General features: G+C 43.5%; 1 protein-coding gene across 1 annotated transcript in view; it reads right to left on the bottom strand.

Moving 5' to 3' along the window:
• Positions 1 to 16,899, bottom strand: part of LOC134880335 (calsyntenin-2-like) — a 260,050-nt gene that overhangs the window by 64,008 nt on the left and 179,143 nt on the right. The window contains exons 4-5 of the mRNA XM_063907247.1: positions 14,919 to 15,127; positions 9,534 to 9,683 (exon numbers count right to left, since the gene is read on the bottom strand). Of these exons, the coding sequence (XP_063763317.1) occupies positions 9,534 to 9,683; positions 14,919 to 15,127 (359 nt within the window). The remainder of the gene's footprint in view (positions 1 to 9,533; positions 9,684 to 14,918; positions 15,128 to 16,899) is intronic.

Genomic DNA, 16,899 nt, shown 5'->3' on the forward strand with positions numbered 1-16,899 from the left:
CAGTTGGTTACAGACTAGGCACTCACTGATTTGCAGGAGCATCAAAAGTGTCATTGAAGCTCTGACATCATGAATCACTTTAGGGTAGTATTAAACCAGCAATCAGAAAAGGTGTACAATGATGACGCACAGTGTTAAATAGAACATACATCATGCAAAGGGAATTGGGAGATAAAAAAACCCCCCATGTTTAAACTTTGATTTGTCTGATTTGATTTATCTAAAAGGTCATGTATTAAACTGTATTTCAAGAATATATTACAGGTCCAAGTGCTCCAAATATCAAACAGATCATGAATTATACCATGCCCCATAAACCCCTCTGTTTCAGCCCTGTTCCCAAAGTGCTGATTGTGTGTCTGTAGCTTTAAATGCTAATGAGCTGCTGCTGGCCACGCCCCCTTTGCGGACGCGTTCCTGGCTCTCGTTTCACAATGTCCACAGGCAGAGACAAGGATCAGCGGGAGGGGATTCAGGTAAGAGGGTGGGCGGGGGCTTACCGTGGTTGGTTTGCTGCTAATGCCGTACAACCCACAAATGAAGTCAAAGAGGAACTTTGAACCGAGACCTAAATCACCCATTTGTTTTGAGCGGCTTTCACATACTTGGATCCCAGGGGGGGGAAGAGAGATTTGGATGACACTTTCTGAGTCTCATAACACACAGGGGAGACATACAGAATACATGTATTAAAGACATTAAAATGTGCATTTTGAATAATAGGGGACCTCTAAGTGTTTCATAATAAATGGGAGGTGTATATATTATCCTAATGCATAAACAAATTGTGTCTTAACAAGTTTAAAAACATCCTAAGTATGATAAATATCATCTGGCACCACAACCTGTTCTGTGCAGCACCTGAGGACCATCTTTTTATTACAGCCGTCTTACAGAAGTCTCTAATGGGATAATTTGCAATAAAATTGGCCTTTTTCCCCCTCCTGCTGGATTCTTTGTAAAGCCTCTTTAAAAGACCCCAATTTCATGTCGAGTCGACTTTAATTCTTTAACCCCCTTTGAAGATCGATTGAAAATGACAATTTAATCCCTGGTGTTAGAGTGGAGACGCTTAAAAAAGAAAAGCGGCGAAAAAGTGCTTTTCCCCGCCTTCTCTGTGCTCTGTCTTTTATTTCCACCATGACGCTCGTGATGGCAGCACACTGAGCGAACCCCCCCGACATCCTCTGTATCCTCACAGGAGACCCCGAGGGAAAGCGAGGATGGTGTGTGTAATCCCTGCAGCCCCGCGGGCCGCCTCCCCACAGGAAGGTTTTACAAAATGCTGCTCACCATCCAGAGCCACAGTTCAGGGCCAGAACATGACTGCACAGTGACTGGAAACATCACAGCTGTCTGACTACATGTCTACATGATTCTAGCCCGACTCAACCCCAGGGGCATTGTTAGGATCAAGTGACATTGTACGGTTTTCCACTTCTTCGTGTCCAAAGCCATGTGAACATGTTTTAAGGAGAGGGTTGGACATTAGAACCTCTAGGGTGGTCCAGGAGCTCGTTCTCCCGGAAAGTAATTTCTTACGTTTTAAAAGGAAGATGCATCCATCTGGTGCAATTTAAGAGGAAATATAAGAAGCTATTAATGTCAGAACGGGGGTTCTACAACCCTTACACATGTCTATCATTCAAACAGCATTGAAAAAATAAAATAAATAAAAATAACAATTGAAAGAAACCTGTCCTTCTTTTCAAACAAAACTCACAACAACGATAAACTGTCCCATTTTTACCTCGTTTCTTCACTTTTATTCATGAATATTCAACTTATTATGAGTGAGGGAACAATGGAGCGTGAGATGGGCCGGAGAATCGGAGCAGCGGGAGCGGTACTGCAGTCGCTTTACCGCACCGTTGTGACGAAAAGAGAGCTGAGCCAGAAGGCAAAGCTCTCTGTCTACCGGGCCATCTTCGTTCCTACCCTCACCTATGGTCATGAAGGATGGGTCATGACCGAAAGAACGAGATCGCCGATACAAGCGGCCGAAATGGGATTTCTCCGCAGGGTGGCTGGCATCTCCCTTAGGGATAAGGTGAGAAGTTCAGTCATCCGGGAGGGACTCGGAGTAGAACCGCTGCTCCTTCGCGTTGAAAGGAGCCAGTTGAGGTGGTTCGGGCACCTAGTGAGGATGCTACCTGGGCGCCTCCCTAGGGAGGTGTTCCAGGCACGTCCAGCTGGGAAGAGACCGAGGGGTAGACCTAGGACCAGGTGGAGGGATTCTATCTCTTTGGTGGCCTGGGAGCGCCTTGGAATCCCCCAGTCAGAGCTGGTTGATGTGGCCAGGGAAAGGAAAGTTTGGGGCTCTCTGCTGGAGCTGTTACCTCCGCGACCCTGACGGAAAAGCGGGAGAAGATGGATGGATGGATGGATGGATGGATGGATGGATATTCAACTTACTACACTGTATTTTCGCCATTTAAATTATTCCACCTGTTTTTACGCTTTATAATATAATACAATTTACATAACTTTAATAATCATACAGAGGTCTGCCATGGAAATACTTGTTATTTCATAAATGGTGCAAAAACGTCTGAAAACCACTGCGCTAACTTAGACTACCGTTAGCTAGCTATAGCTAAAGAGCTAAAGGCGCTTTCTACTTCACTAACCTGAGCTGTGACGTTAGAGGGGGCAGTGCCGCTCTCACCTAACGACTCTGACCCAACAGGACATAACTATACCTCCAGCTTCTTTTATCAGAGCATAGCTAGCTAACACCAGATGCTAACAACAATCCCTGTAAGCAGCTTCTGTCGAACAAACAAAGGAGTAAAAACTTGCATTTTGAATCAGCCAGATAATATTTAGAGGGTTTTCTTGCATATGTAAGATCGGTATGACATAATAGTGACATGATAAGCAGATCTGGGATAGTTTTACATTGTTCTATATTCATAAAACATCCAAGACAATATCCTTCGATGCTAAACCCTCACACCTGAAGTTCCTCCAGTGGGAAAAACCTTCACCCAGACCTAAACCCTCATCGTTAATCTTTCCCTTCTACTCATCTGCCGTTTTCTCTCCGATAGAGTCCCTCCCTGCTGGTTAATCCGTCTCCTTCCCTTACTTCCTTTCCCTCTCTTTGTCTTTGTAATGACGATCGCTCACTGTCCCTTTGACGCTGCAGTGGCACCATAAAGGGACCTCCAATCTCAACAGGCAAAGTGACAAGAAGAGTGAACTGAGATGTAATCGCTCTTATAGAGGTGTGTGTGTGTGTGTGTGTGTGTGTGTGTGTGTGTGTGTGTGTGTGCACCGTTAACTAGTGCCAATGCTATGTCCAGCTCCTGTCTGCGTGTGCATGTTATTGATCAGCGAGGTGTTTCTACAACTTGTTAGGTCCAGGTGAGGTATTTATATTTCCCCCTCCCTCTCGTACATGTAACTCTGCAAACATGAACAAACACACATTTCCTTTTTATGTAACCATTGTCCTCATTACTCACAACGTGGTGTCTCTTCATTATCTTCCACTCCTTCATGCATATGATTTTTAGAAGGATTAATTGATATCAACTTGTAATGTTGGCAACAGATCAGCGACCCGTTTCCTCTCTTTAAATATCGAGCACACATTCTTATTTACAACATTTTCCGGTGGTTCACACAGGTTAATTGTGTGTGTGTGTGTGTGTGTGTGTGTGTGTGTGTGTGTGTGTGTGTGTGTGTGTGTCCTAGGGTGCTTGTGGATGTGAAATTGTTTTTTTTTGGAGAACTAAAATTGAGAACAAGCAGGTTATCCGGGGTAACTGCAAAACAAATGTGAGATGAGAATTGAAACACTGGAGAATAGTGGACTTGTACTTCTAACTATTAGTGGAACAATAAAAGCAAGACTGATGGAGAGAATAACACCCAATGCAAACATTAAAATGAGTTAAAGAACCTGGAAAGATGAGACAAAACAAAGGGAAGAAGAAAGAGAACAAAGCAGACAAAATAAAGGACACAAATGGCAAAAAGGAAATGGTGAATATAATACGGGTAAACAAGATAACACCGGGGAGAGGATGAAAAGTGCTAAAGCAGCAGCCAGACAGCCTCCGTGTGAGATTAGAGAGGAGGCCAGAAAGGACTAGGAGGTTAGAGGAAATGGGAACGGGAAGTGCCGAGCCATTTCTTTTTCTTCCTCCTCCTTTAATTCATCCTCTTCCTACTCTTATCAGACATCAGGACCATTGGCTGCCACACACACACACACACACGCGCGCACGCACACACGCGCACGCACACACACACACAGGAGAGTCCAGGGGAAAATGCAGCTCCTCGCTTCAAACAGGAAACATGTCCAATTTCCTGTGCCTCAAATGATCGCCGATTTAACTGCTAGCACATCGCTGACATCCTTCCAGCAAACTGTCGCTGCATGATCATATATTAAAAGCTTTATTTATCAGTGTCTTTTTATCTTCTCACTCAGAAACAATGCTGCTCCGTGTAGTTTGAACTATTTTGAGTGCATTTCAATCATAGTTTCAAATCAACTTTTTCGAATTTCCGACTATTTCTTCAAAATATTCATTCATTTATTTTTGGAATTTCTGCGTTCTTTTCTACATTTCAATTTTTAAAAATGTCCCAGTATTTTCTCATTATTGTATTTCTTACTTCATGTGGCCTTTATCATCTTCTTTTAAAAATGTCACACTTATTGTCTCCCAAATGTTTAGATTTTCTTTTCAAACTTCAGATATTTTTTTCAATTTTAGACTTTTTTGAATTTCGACTGTCTTCAAAATGATCACTTTTTCTGATTATTTTTCAGATTTCTGACTATTTCGACTATTTTCTCATTATTCTAACTTTTGAAAAAATAAATAAAAGTGAGATGGTAAGCAATGCAAAGATAAACCTGGTAAAATCAGCTTTTTAGCACAGGCAGCTGCTGGTGTGGATGGGTACTGGAATGTTGTTGAAAGACGAGGATTTCAATGTCGTCGCTGCAGCTGAGCTAAAAAGCGACTGAGAAGAAACCTTTTGTCTGTAACGGACTTGAATTGGGCCACTTCTTCTGTACTTTTTTGTGAACTTATGTTTAACCACATTATGATTCTCTGAAAGGCAATTAGAGGATGTCTGATGCCTAATGGAATGTAATAACGTCATGCTGTAAGTGATTAAGGTGCATTTCCTTCACAGTTATAGCTGAGGATAATGACGCAGGGCTACTTTTTCATTTAAACCATTCAAAGTAACAAGAAAACTTAAAGATGAAGCTTTTATTTCTCAAGTTATCTCTCAAACTGCTGGTGTTTGGCCTGCGGGCTGCCAGATTGAAAATGAAAGTTTCTGTCAAACTTTCTAATTTGGTGTTCGAAACAAACTGTTTCACATGTAAACAGTGATAACCATCCTATCGACTGGAGAGAAAAGCTCACTTATCCTGCTTTCTGTCCACTCGTTCCATTATAAGTTGTACTTGTGTGTGTGTGTTTGGACAGCAACAAGAAGGGAGATGAACAGACAAGATAGCACTTGCTGAAAAAACTTTTAGAAGCTTTAAATGGTTTTGGACTTGCAGGATAAAAAACAGAAAAGACAAGCATGATATAGTGTTGGCCTTTTCCCCTGTTGTCTCCAATTGTCAGGGCACGCAATGTAGTTTCCATGTAAGCAAATGCTACCACAATAACATTTACTATACGACACTCTGAGAGGAGCCCAACGAAAGAGTATGCGACATCTTGAGCAGGAAGAGAATCAAGCAAATCAAGTTCCCAGACACCATGTCAGAGGCCACAAACATGAGCGAATCCTGACATCCAAAACAGTGTTCTTGCACGATGGTAACCAGTCACTGTTCCCTGGTAGAACCGGACGAATGAGTCTCCCGTTTGAGTACAGGATGGCATTCGCATCGATGTACCACAAACACCAGAGGACTCGAGCTACCACTGATTGACGTGCGTTGACACATCGCTGCTGTTCTCAGGGATCTTAGAAGTTGACTTTCTGTCCACCTGATCAATGTAAGACCAATAGACACTGTCTTTTAGCTCTGTGTTTGCTCTCTTCCAATCTCACAACCCGTTGGATTTGATGAGTCATTGGGGGAACTGAAATGTCTTTTGTTTTCAGATTCATCCATAGTTTAAAAGCTAACTCGAAGGTAAATCCTATTACAGCTGATTGAATATGAAAGTGAATTTCCGCCAATGTGTTCTACCCTCTTTTGCTCTTCACACCGACTGTGCATCAGTATTTAACCAAAGCATGCTCAGACATGACCAAAGCATGCTCAGACATGACCAAAGAATCATAAAACATGACCAAAGTATTCTAAAACATGGCCAAAGAATCCTAAAACATGACCAAAGTATCCTTGTCCACTCTTCTGTGCCTACTAACCAAAACAATAATGCTTCTGAAACTAACATCTTGTCCCGTCGCCTACAGATTCTGCCTTCATATGCATCTGCTAATAGAAATTGGTGACTGTCATCTCCTGAGCGGAATATCTGGCACTCTGACTTCATCCTGCTTCACTACATCCACCTGTTAGTCACCGTCTTTAGTCAGCGTGCTGTTTGATAAGGAGCAGGTAGTCAGTTGCTTTTAAAGCTTTTTAATTGAAAACAGCTGCCTGCTGCAGCTCCATCAAAGACGTGCCGCTCATTATTAAGCAGAATTGCTCCTTTGGGTGTTCTTATAAAAGGTTGTGTGTCCTGTGTCCACATTGCACCTTTTCTGAGTGGTTGCTTCTCTTTCTGTTGTCCCTACAAATTGAAAATATTTGCACTTTTCAGGAGACCAACTGCGACGTGGCTGTGGAAAGTGGAGGAGACGCTTGTTTTTTTTGCCATGTTTTCCATCATGAAACTGTCATAACAAACACTGAAAAGCCCATTTGTTTGAGCAAATCGGCGTGGCAGACAATGAGTGTTTCACTTTTATCTCCATGCGTGTGTCGTCCTCCACGCTCTACAGCTGTCAGATTGAGTGTTTAAGCTCGTTGAAACGCAGTCTGAGAGCAAACATCTTCACGTTTATGTTCATGGTGAAACAAAACAATTTCAAACAGACATAAAGTGGCTCATTGGATAATAAAAGGCAAGAGGGCAAAACAAGCCAGGTGTTATGAAAGCGGTTATGTGATGTCAGGATATGGTTGTCGTGAACACATTTTTTAAGTATTGGGAGGGTTTTTCGATTAAACTCTGGGAGGAGGCTCTCACTAGATCCCTAGGAGCTTGTGCACACAGGGCCTATTGTAGTATGGTTGTAAATAAGCAAAAGAACAGCTTATAAGGTGATGCTACCCTCACTTATGTGACTGTGCATTTGTCTTGGTAAACAGACACTACAAGTCGGTGAAATGAGTTTCCTCAAGTCCATTGAGGACCTATTATATACGGTCTGTAAAGGCGTGATTCGTTCGGCGTCCTGTCCACAGCAAAAACAACCACAGCTAATTTTAACAGACATGTTATTGTTGTTTTACTAGGAAAACATGTTCTGTGTGATAGCTTTGACATTCCTATAGTAGCCTGCCTTTAAAGGGGCCATATTCTGCTCATTTACAGCTTCATATTTGTATTTTGTCTCTCCTGGGACATGTCTCCATGCTTTAATGTTCAAAAAGCTCTTTATTTTTCTCATACTGCCTGTGCTGCAGCTCCTCTTTCCACCCTCTGTCTGAAACCAGGGCCTAGTCTGCTCTGATTGGTTAGCTGGCCGACTCTGTAAGAGATGCCCCGCCTCTTATCCTGTCACGTACAAAGTGTTGGAGCGCTAGCCAATAGAAGCGCGAGTGTTACATGGTGATGTCAATATGTTGAGGAAGTAAAGCAAAAGGAGTTGAGCTGGAGGGAACACAGGGATTTCAGCCTTTTCAGATCCATTTACATGCACTAAAACCTATATAACACACTACAGGAAAGCATGATAGGGCCCCTTTAATGCAAACAACACTAGCGCTGTTAAATACCCCCTGATCTGTGGCCATGGCATTTACTAATGCAAACAACACTAGCGCTGTTAATTACCCCCTGATCTGTGGCCATGGCATTTACTCCCCCCCCCCATCCTTACCTTCATCCCTGCTGCCAAACAACGCTCACAGGGACGACTGCCCTTTCATCTGGGGGGAGGTGTATCCGCGCTCGTGTGTTTTTCTGTGTATCTTCTCACCATAATCGTGTAAATGCACTGACAGGAAAAATATTGCAAACACGCTTCAGAGACAGGATTATCGCTGAGAGCCTAGAGAGGGAGTTAATGTCACACCCGTGTTGTGTGCAGACATAACAAGTCGCACACACTCCCACAGCAGCTCCGTGAAGATGAGATCAATGCATCTCAAAAGTTTGGCTGTGTTTGATGTTAGAAAATTTGATTTGTGTAGCTCCCTCTCTTGTGTGTGTGTCTGTAGTTTCTTTCATAGTTCGTCGTGAAATCTGTGATTTCACTTGTTTGTAACTTCGCCCCTCGGCGTTAAGGCACATAACCCACAACACAGCGTGCTGCCAAGTGCTGCCACGGTGACTTTGAACTCCTCACACGTAGTCATTTTAAAGGGTAGAGCACAGAAGTAAAACTTTTACCTCTCATTGTTTCTTTTAGAATCAGTGATCTTAATTCCTCTTAATCTTAAAAATCAGTCCCTCGTCTCGGGGAGTTGTTTCTACTCTGCAAAAAGTGAAGAAGAAATAATTCAGGCTAGAAATGACTGATGTTAGGAGTTTCAAGACTTTCCTTAAATCATTTATTTTCTTGCTGAAAAATGAATCGATGTTCATTCTTGATTTAAGATCCCAAACTTGAACGTTTCATCCGCAGTGGCTGTTCACTGAGACGCTGCCAGGGTCTCATTCACCGCTGTTTATCACCAGCCCGCTAACATCTCGTCCTGCGGGACCGTATTGGCTCAACGCCAAAGAAATCCAGGTTATGAATCACCCTGTTAGTGACATGTGAAGCCACACCTGGCTGCATGTTCGTCCTCCATCACATGAGCTGCTGCCCTCTCTGAGAGGTCTAAACGGCATATGCTGTTTTCCCATACACTATCTTTGCTGTAGCACTGACTGCAGACACTTGTCTTTGCATTACTCTGGGCCTTGTTAAGGCTGCCACGACTGCTCTCTCATGTGCCAAGAGCCGTGTTGGCTGTGTCACGGTGCTCTTAGTAAAGTGCTGTTGATCACACCGGCTAAACTTGACAGACCAATCCCTCAGGGATGGAGTTGAAGTGGAGATTGAGAGAGAGAGGGATCGAGAAATATAGAAAGGCAGGTGTAAAAAGTGATAAGCACCCACAAGGAGAACAATAAACTACCACACACTCAGAGGTGAGAGCACACACACTGAAGTAAAGCCCTGCAAATAAGCCCATCTGTGTTTATGTCCACACACACAACTCTGACTTCATGCTGCACACGCTGTACAGCCAGGAGCTCATTGTACAAACTTAAGCAGTCGTGCACAAATAATTGCATCTGTGTTTGTGGCTGTTGCTCACTCAGAACTGCCTGAAATCACGGCATGAATGTGTGACGGGGACCCACCTTGCCAGCCGGGTTTGCAGACAGGCTTGACGTCGATGCGGACCGGGACGCTGTGCAGGGCTCTCTTCTGGCCGCAGTCCCACGCCGTCACCTGGATCTCGTACTGCTGCTGCCGGTCAAAGCTCAGCTTCTCTGTGTTCCGGATGTTACCTAGCGTGGGGAAGAGAGGCTCAAAGTCAACATAAATACAAATAAAATCCATTTAAAAGTGCTGTAAAATACCGCCAACAGTCATTGGTGTGTCAAACTGCCTCCAAACAAAGCAGTTCTGCGGCTCAGTTATCTCTACAGCTGAAATTAATTTAGCCAATTAAGGTGAACATGATTAGTCTCATTACAAGGGGATGTGATGGCACTTATCTGGGGACCTTTTTTTCACACAAGACAGTAGAAAAAGCACAGGTGCACAAAATGAAATGAATATAGGCTGATAGCTCCTTCAGTTTTACAGTCCTTTGGGCAAAAAACTCCCTAAGTCAGTCCTATCTGGCTGTGTTAGGAGAAGTTTCATAATCCTTTGACATATTGAAACATCGACAGTCTTCCAGGCTTATCAATTTGATGGATAATCATCTTCTATATCCAATACGTTATTTGATGTAGTATTGAATCCAAAATCCCCTCCCTGAGTTTGACATACGATCAGTACAGAAATGAGTTTGCACAAGTTGGTATACATTGCAATTTGGGGAAGTAGTTCAAGAAGGTAATGAAAAAGAATACATTGACAGCTTTTATAAATACCATAAACTTAGTTCAGGGACTGAGAAATAGCGTTACTGTTACCAGAAGTTTGGAGTCTTTATAGAGTCATAAAACGGCGGCTCCTACAGCTAAACAAGTTCATATTTTATGGCGTTGATAAGCAATGTGCACCAGGTATTATTCCATATTCATAGCTACTCTCAACTTTCAAATTGGTACTTAATGGAGCTGGACTTCAGTCTGATGACTTCTCTTCTGTCTACTGACATATGGCTTCAGTGTCGGGTCTATAGAAAGCAGGAGCCTACACCTGAGAGTACAGGAGTCACAAACAGTATAGCCTTGTGTTGCTGCCTCATCGTATATCATTGTCTAATTAACTGGGATGCTTTAATATAATCACTGTAACAAATGAGGACATGTTAGGGATGACAGGTAGCATCCATTTCTCACAAGAGGTTCGATTAGCGCTATTGTTTTTCTCAAAATGAAGTCCACGTTTCCATTAAACCCCTGTTGCTTCCTGCTGCTATGAAGCCCTTGTTGCCCCCAGTGTTAGTTTATTTAAGGTTACAAATAGTCTTTATTGAAGTTATTGCGCTCCCTACAACTTTCCTCTCAATTAAACATTTCAAACATCACGTAAAGCTCTCCACGATATGAGACTAGGCTTGGAGATTACACTATTTTCTTAAACCTTTGTTTTCAAACGGGTGAAAGATAGTCTTTGGATCAAGGGGTTTAGCAGTCAACACTTTTCCATTATCACAAGTGTTGGAGGATTCTGCTGCATTGATTTTTGTCCCTAACCTTATGGAAGTACAATACTTAATTGCTGGAATGCCCCTTTAAGGATGGCTGCGCTCAATGTGTACTCGTGAGTTTGCTTGCACAACATAAGGTACTTTTACAGCTGCAATGCTAAATCTGTGGAAGAGTTATCACACAGGTAGTGCTTTCCTCTTAACACTCAGCTGGTTGCAGCCAAATTCTTCCTCTTTATATTTTGCATCAAGGTGGAGTAATGACTTATTGTTACCAAAGTCAATTTTAGATGTTCTTTTTTTAATATTATCTCCAGTCTGAAATGACCAGACTAAATCCCACTCCTTTGTTGTGCTTTCAAACAGATCGACCATATCAAAGGGGCTCTTCTGCTCATTTTCAGGTCCATATTTGTACTTATTGTCTCTACTCTGACATGTCTCCACGCTTTAATGTTCAAAAAGCTCTTTATTTTTCTCTGACTGCCTGTGCAGCAGCACCTCTTTTCACCCTCTGTCTGAAACCAGATCCCAGTCTGCTCTGATTGGTTAGCTGGCCGGCTCTGTTGTAATTGGTCAACCCCTTAAAGATGTCCGCCCCTTGGCCTGTCATGTAACACAAGTAAACAAAGGGGTGCAATGGAGTCGTTTCAGGCGAACTGTGTGGGAGAGAAACTCCCTCTGGAGGGATTTTAACCTTTGCAGACCGTTTACATGCACTAAAACCAATACAACACACTGCAGGAAAGGGAAACCCCAAAAGCACAATAGGGCTCCTTTAATAGTCAACTTGGTACCACAGTGTAGCCTGCCTGCTTTAAAAGAAATAGCCTTGTACAAATATTTATCAAACTTAATGAGGCAATGATTTTGTGATGTCAGGACGCCTCACACAGAACCTCGAAGGAAACAAATAAGCCTCTCGTCTCTATTAATTCCAGCATCCAGACCACATTGAATGAGTCTCCTGTCTCGATGGAAACCGCGACCCATCTACCAAACCCATGCGTCTTTATCATGCTGAGCAGAGTACATGAAGGGAGCTCTCGTGCTAATGTGTGTGTTAATATTGGATGAGTTTTCAAATACCGACAGATGACAATGCTATACACACAGCCGGGCCCTATCAGGGAGGCTGCACCGCGACTCAGAGCACTTGTGAGCGTTGAAAAGAGACGTTATTGGCCCTTATTGCGAGTTGAAACGTAGCTGGAATGTGTTATTGGGGCTCGTGTTACAGCCTGTACTACTGATTTCTGTATTGTGGGAAGAGAAGTGCAGAGGGAGCTGAATGTTAATCATGCGGTGTTTGAATATGCGCGTGTGAACGGGAGGATTAGATGTAATTCATATGAGTGCGACATTGTTCGACTCCACGTCTTCCTCATCGCACATTCTGCGTCGCCCTCTCAGCTTGTTTAGAATTCCTACCCTCCTCGTTCCAAACCTTTCCAACCCCTCACTATCGCTTTCAATACACAATCATTGCCTCGGTGTTTTGCAGCCTCGTACCATCTCACTACTTGCCGTCTCATCTGTGTGCGGCGTGCTCTCTTTGTGAATGTGCTGCCCTATGTCTTCACACAAGGGACACATAATTGGTTGTATAGCTCAGCATACAGCTTTTCTTACTCGAACAAAAGTAAAAAGTGCAGCTTTTTGAGATGTGGAATGGTGGATGTGTAAGGTGACCAGGCGCAAACAGGCCACATTTTTTTGTGGGACAATGTGGAACCACGATTCTCGGAGGTAGTAAATATTTCAATATAATCTCTGAATAAACATTTACATTTTGTACCGATATTCTTGGTGCTCTTCCTCCTTAACCAAGGGTGTAGTTAGCTTCGCCCCGAGGACTTGTTTGTTCTAACTGCACCAGAAGTCCGTACTGGACTTTATGCTGCTCCTGTGGCTTGGAACCAGCTGCAAAGTAAGCTGAAACTCAAAATGCTGGTTTCTTAAAACAGATTCAAAGTGACTCTCAATGACTTTGTGTCTGTAAGTGCTTTGGCTGATCTTGTATGATTGTGTTGTGCTGCTACCTATCTATGCAGGCCTCTCTTGAATGAGACCTGTCCTGTTCAAATAAACACAAAAATGCTATCACTGAAGTCGTGCATATAGTGTGTTGCTTCAAATCGTCTTTACCTCCATGCCACTTCGTTTCTACGTCATGGTCTCCATCATATCTCGCCTAAAAGTGCATCCCTGTAGCGTGTGCTGTTTCGTGCCAGTAGGGCGTAAAGAGAATGTCGGCAGGTTGGCTCGGCCCTTGCACTCACCAGCGTGGGTTAATGGATTGATTGACAACAGACATAGGCAATGGTGACAGCCATCGCTTGCTTTCTATACCGCCATTGGATAAAAGATACTGTCAATCAAATGCGGGACAGATAATACAAATGCTGAGCAGTAGTGGCACAAAGAAAGTAGTGGTGAAGGAACATGTCACCCAGTGCAACAGTTTGACTCAACTATAGAAACATGGACAACAATCTATGGAAACGAGGAAGGATAGACTATATATCAGGCTTGGCAACACACATATACTTTTGGATGGATCCGTAAATGATCCCTTATGGTCTTTTAATGGGATTTATTGGTAGCAAGTTTAATATGGAATAACGCCAGCTCTATCCTTTTTGTTTATTTACCTTTAATGCATTTTTCTCGCTGTTCCTCATAAGCACTTACTCCAGCCCTCACAGCCAACTCCTCCTGTCTTCCCTCGATCCCCCTCCCTCCCTCCATCCCTCAGGCGCTCCTCAGTTTAAGAGTTCTCAACGCCTTTTCCTCTGCGGTCAACGGCTGAGCGAGACCTCTTCAGACGGAGAGAGAGAGAGAGAGAGAGAAGTAGGAGCACTTTGGCTTCAGCCTTCCCCCCTGTATTATTGTGCAGTTTGGCCCTTACCTCATCCACTCAGCCTCTTTTATTGTAACACCTCAGCAGTCGACGGAAACATAGACCCTGAACAGGAAAGCACCCTTGCATCTACAGTATGTCTCCTCAAAGCAGAAGTGTGAGCAGATTGTTTGGAACAAATAGCTGGTCTAATGGTGGTATGAATCTAGAAATAAAGTGTGCACTCGAGGAATACTTTGTATACTACTTGACTTTGTGTGATCGGCCAAACAAGGGTGTTCAAACATAAAAGATACAATGAGGAATATGAATATATTAAAAGCAATTGTCAGAGAAGGTCAGCAGCAGAGGACATCATATTGGAGAAAAATAACCAACCCACTCGTCTCACAAGATATTTCTGTAAGCATCTCTCACTTACTCAATATGTCTGTCTTTGTGAGTGTTAGCAACAATAACACAATCTGTATTTGTGATGTGCAAGAACCAGGTTACAAAGGGGAAAGGAAAGTACATTTGTGAGGGTATTTGAGAGTGATCTTTCTCAGGATTTATCTTTGTCTGGGTGTGATTGTGCTCAGACCTCTGTGATCTGATTTATGGTGACCCATGGCTATCCCGGGGAGAGACATCTGCCAGTTTATTAGATGTTGCTTCAAGAGTGTGTGAAGGTATGTACTGTGTGTGTGTGTGTGTGTGTGTGTGTGTGTGTGTGTGTGTGTGTCTCCCTCCTCTGGCTGGAAAGTACATGCGTGTGCATTTAGGGGATTTCAGTGCCAGTGTGTTTTGACAAATGTTTGTATTCATCTTCTTTGAATAAGATGGGGAGAACATAACTGTATTCTGCTGCCAAGGCGGTAGATGAAGGAAAGTGGGTACACAAAAAAAGTGACAGCCCTTCACCACAAACTAACCATTAAAATTCAATGACTGTCAGACACTGTTGATCACAGTTTAGTTGGAATAACAAGGACTCTTTGTGGCAAGCACTGACATATTTCGGGGCTTTGTCAACAGGCTTCTCTGATAGTACAACACCTCTCTTCCACTCACCGTTGCGATCTATAGCGAAGGGTGTGTTTGTGGTGGAGATCTGGTAGTTACAGATCTGGCTGTACTGCGGGGAGCAGTCCTGGTCCGTGGCCTCCACCTGCAGGATGCTGTCGTAAATCTTGCCCTCCGTCACTGCGGCTCGGTACTGCAGCTCCCGAAACACCGGGGCAAACTCATTCACATCGTTCACCTGAATGTGCACCACCGCCCTGCAGATTATGGGGAAACAGAGGGGAAGAAAGTGGAGATTAGTCTAGAATAGCGTATCGACTGCATAGAGCGTAAATGCTTTTCACTTCTTAATTTCATTCTTGCTGCTTTTGTCCGTTAAATTAACTTTTAGAGAGCAATACAAAGAGTATTTTGGTTCAATATTAACTGTGGCAGCATAGTTTAAATCACCATTTAAGTACACAGCATGATGACAGCCTTGCTAGCGGTGATTTTAGTCTTGCGGCCGCTCAGTACTCACAAATCAAAAAATATTATAGATTGGCACACATTCTTTATTATTGAGGAGTCCATCCATCCATCTTCTCCCGCTTTTCCGTCAGGGTCGCGGAGGTAACAGCTCCAGCAGAGAGCCCCAAACTTTCCTTTCCCTGGCCACATCAACTAGCTCTGACTGGGGGATTCCAAGACGCTCCCAGGCCAGCGAAGAGATATAATCCCTCCACCTGGTCCTAGGTCTACCCCTCGGTCTCTTCCCAGCTGGACGTGCCTGGAACACCTCCCGTAGGGAGGCGCCCAGGTGGCATCCTCCCTAGGTGCCCGAACCACCTCAACTGACTCCTTTCAACGCGAAGGAGCAGCGGTTCTACTCCGAGTCCCTCCCGGATGACTGAACTTCTCACCTTATCCCTAAGGGAGATGCCAGCCACCCTGCGGAGAAATCCCATTTCGGCCGCTTGTATCCGCGATCTCGTTCTTTCGGTCATGACCCATCCTTCATGACCATAGGTGAGGGTATAACAAGTAGAAAGGTAGTTGCAGCTTTTGACCCTGATTAACTTTTCGTGGTTGCACCTTTCCTTTAGTATATTCTATAGGTTTTAGTGCATGTAAATGGTCTGCAAAAGCTAAAAACCCAGAGAGAGTTTCTCTCTAAGGGGTGGTACATCTCTAAGTGGTTTTAATCAATCACTACAGAGCCGGCCCTCTAAGCAATCAGAGCAGACTGGGCTCTGGTTTCAGACAGAGGGTGAAAAGTGAAAAATAAAGAGCCTTTTTGCACACTAAAGCATGTTCTCATGGTGCGGTAGAGGCACAAAATACAAATATGAACCTGATAATTAGCATGATATGTTGATTGTTGAGCGCCGCAGATTATTGATGGATATAAATTGATTCAATAACCAACAATGTGCTTTGTGTCTGACCTGACCCAATGGATTTCTTGTATTGGGTTGCTTTGGCAAAACAATCCCTTGGATCTCTTCATCTACCACATGCACGGCACTAAACTGCAGTAATGAATCATTCCATAAGTGATCCATCAGCAGTAATTCATGTTAAGTCATACATGATGAAGCCCCCCCTCATCCATTCATCACTTTAAAACCACCTTCATCAATACTCTCCGGAGGCTAGAAGGCAACCGATTGCATAATCAATCCTTAAATTCATTGACTGGCAACCGCTGATAGATGACGATCGGACGTACCAATACCATTTTAGCTGCAAATGGCAAATGTAAAAAGCAGTGCTGTCCTTTAAAAGACAAAGGAGCGGACATGAGTGTATGGTTTATAGGATTAGTTGGTTGGTGTGGAAAAGGCGGTGAGTTATCCTATTAGGGGAAGCTGTAATATCTTGCCAACATGGGAGATGGGAACCAACAAAAGAGAGACGGTTGGGAGGCCGATCCCACGCAGAATGGATTAACACACCGCCTTATCTCTCCCTGTCACAAGTACACAAACGCAGAAGACCATTTGTGTGTTTGAGCGTCCCTGTACTCAAACAGAAGCACACTGAAACT

The sequence above is a fragment of the Eleginops maclovinus genome, chromosome 18 (genome assembly GCF_036324505.1).
Source record: "Eleginops maclovinus isolate JMC-PN-2008 ecotype Puerto Natales chromosome 18, JC_Emac_rtc_rv5, whole genome shotgun sequence".
In the NCBI taxonomy this organism is placed as follows: Eukaryota; Metazoa; Chordata; class Actinopteri; order Perciformes; family Eleginopidae; genus Eleginops; species Eleginops maclovinus.